This window comes from Cebus imitator, unplaced genomic scaffold (genome assembly GCF_001604975.1).
Source record: "Cebus imitator isolate Cc_AM_T3 unplaced genomic scaffold, Cebus_imitator-1.0 Scaffold87, whole genome shotgun sequence".
Classification (NCBI taxonomy): Eukaryota; Metazoa; Chordata; class Mammalia; order Primates; family Cebidae; genus Cebus; species Cebus imitator.
In genome coordinates this window covers 7,096,234-7,099,087 of record NW_016107402.1, presented here as the reverse complement: position 1 = coordinate 7,099,087, position 2,854 = coordinate 7,096,234, and the positions used below count along the sequence as shown (strand labels likewise).

The 2,854-nt window shown below is 56.9% G+C and overlaps 1 protein-coding gene across 1 annotated transcript in view; it reads right to left on the bottom strand.

Annotated features, from left to right (window-relative positions):
- Positions 1–1,124: 1,124 nt before the first annotated feature.
- Positions 1,125–2,854, bottom strand: part of PTPRU (protein tyrosine phosphatase receptor type U) — a 54,706-nt gene continuing 52,976 nt past the window's right edge. Inside the window, exon 15 of the mRNA XM_017534797.2 lies at positions 1,125–1,183. Coding sequence (XP_017390286.1) covers positions 1,150–1,183 — 34 coding nt within the window. The 3' untranslated portion in view covers positions 1,125–1,149. The remainder of the gene's footprint in view (positions 1,184–2,854) is intronic.

Here is a 2,854-nt window from a genome sequence, read left to right as displayed (position 1 = left end):
CCAGCCTTGGAGAAACAAACCAACCGGATCCACAGACGCCGGAACCCGGGAGGGACACTAACGCCGCTGGCATCCAGCTGAGCTCAGTGTGAGATTCAGCAGATGGAATTTAATACAGACACTTTGGAAAGTTCTGCATCTGGCTTTGAAAACTAACTGCACAAGCAGTGGGGAGGGAGAGCGGCCTGTCCGCAGCCCCTGCAGGAGCCGAGCCTGGGGCTCAGCAGAGTCGCTGGGTGTTGAGTTGCTGGAAAAGCTCATGTCGGGAAAGAGTAAGGTAAGGAGCCGCCCAGGGAGGAGGAGGTGAGAGACCCGCTGTCCTCGGGGCTGGCCCAGCGCCATCTGGGCCTGCTCTTCAAGGGAGGGAAAAGCAGCACAGGTGCAGGAGGAATGTTCTGGAAGGTTTGCAGAGGAGAAGACGGAGACAGAAGACAGAGTAGGCTGCGGAGTCAGCAGAGCCCTGGGTTGTGTCCCAGCTCCGGCACATTCTGTGACCTCCCACAAGTCCCTTGGCCTCTCTGAGTCTCAGTTTCCTCATCAGTAACGTGGGAGTGATAATAGCTATTTCTCAGAGCTGCTGTGAGGACTCTGTGTCCAGAAGAGAGCCTAGGGCTTGGCCCAGAGGAGGCTCCCAGGAAGTGGTGGGTCTGCAGAGCTGGAGCTGCCCAGCTGGAGAAGGGACTTGTGGGGGCCCGAGAGTTGCCTGTGCTGTGGAAGGAGCTTCCAGTGTCAGAAGAGGTAGGCCCCACCCACATGCACACAAGCACACACAGGCACATGGACATGGACTCCAGGGCGGGACCTGTGTCCTGAACGTGGATTTGGTCAGAGGTCAGGACATCCTTCTAACCACCAGGAACAGTTCAAGGACGTAAGGGGCTGCTCTAGTGGTAGAGGGGACATTGAGGCTCAGGGACTTGCCAGGGTGACTTAGCAAGGCCAGCTCTGAACCCATGCCTCTGAGGAGCAGAGCCAGCACTTACAACCACAACTTGAGGAGGAAGATGCAGAGGGGAGGGACAGAGCAGGGGAGGGAAAGTCAGAGGCTGAGGTGACCACGGAGAATGGGGTGGACACCAGGCCAGGCCGGTGCAGTGAGCCCGAGCCCAGCCAGAGAGGGTGGGGGCCTCCCAGGCCAGGTGGAGCTACTTACGGGTAGTAGGAGTAGGCATAGTGGTCTCTCCTGGCAGCGTGCAAAGAGAGAACAGCACAGTCGTGTCCCAGGTCCATCCACCAAGGCCGGGCTGAGGCAATGCCCAGGCAGCAGGGCGGGCCTGGGTGCTTCCCGGGCTGGGGAGGGGCTGGCCAAGGACTGGACAGGTCAGAAAGACCTTCCTGGTCCCAAATGCTGGTCAGGCTGAGACATTAAGGACCAGGACCCAAGGCCCCTCTGGAACCTTCCCCAAGCCTACTGCAGAAGTGAGGAGGAGGTGCGGGAAAGGGCCTGGGGACCACAGAGCTTTCACACACAGTCATACACATATGCACACTCACACAAACACACACATATAGATACATGCTCACATACACTCATACACAGAGAAACACACATCAATACACACTCATGCACACTCACAAATGCAGACACACAGGTGAAAACACAGGCATACACGTGTATTCAAACACACTGACACACATTCACTTACACAGACATATATTCACAAACACACACTTATACACATTAGACATCCCCTGACACACACAGACTCATACTCTTGAGGGTAACTGAGCTTACCAGGGCTGTTTTTGTCCCTGAAGACAGCACCCCGCCCTCCCTCCCTGCAGGGCCCTCTGTCCCTAAGGGGTCAGCCCTTTGCCTGCACTTCCACCTGGGTGGGGACAGAGAGGGGATGGGGTGGAGAGAACTCCAGATGGATGCCCAGGATACACCTAGGGCCCGCCTTCACCCACCCTGCCCTGGGTGTGGGATCCACTAAAGTAGCCAGGTCATCCCCTATGGGAGCACCTGGGGTACAGCTTCAGTCAAGAGCCCCACTTTGCTGCAAAGCACCCACAGTGTAAAGCAGGTCAGATTCCCACTTGACAGTCAGCAAAGCTGAGTCAGGGAGGATAGGCTGCCTAGGCCTCTCTCTGGGTGTCAGTGGCAGAGTCCCGAGCAGACCCTAGGCTTCCAGACACCTGCCCCAGGACCCTAGCCCTGGAATCTCCTCTGTGCTCCCTTCCAAAGCCCCACCCAGGCTCTCCAGAGTTCTCCATTCACTCTCCCCCACATCACCCCATCAGCAGGGTCCCCAGCGAATGGCCTTCCATAGGAAACCTGCAGATGAAGGGGCGGAGACAGAAGATGGACCAGCAAAGGCAGGAACTTGGCCCCAGGTCACAGAGCACATCTCCTCCATCCCAGGGAGAGAGAGGAGGGTCCAAGGCACTGGGGCTGTCACAGAGGCCCCACAAGGGAGGACACAGCTGAAGAAATGGCATTCTTTTGGCTGGACACGGTGGCTCATGCCTGTAATCACAGCACTTTGGGAGGCTGAGATGGGCAGATCACAAGGTCAGGAGATCGACACCATCCTGGCCAACACGGTGAAACCCCATCTACTAAAATATAAAAAATTAGCCAGGCATGGTGGTGTGTACCTGTAGTCCCAGCTGTTTGGGAGGCTGAGGCAGGGGGATCCCTTGAACCCAGGAGGTGGGGATTGCAGTGAGCCAAGATTATGCCACTGCACTCCGGCCTGGTGACAGAGTGAGACTCTTTATGAAAAAAAAGAAAAGCCGGGCGCAGTGGCTCAAGCCTGTAATCCCAGCACTTTGGGAGGCCGAGGCGGGTGGATCACAAGGTCAAGAGATCGAGACCATCCTGGTCAACATGGTGAAACCCCATCTCTAC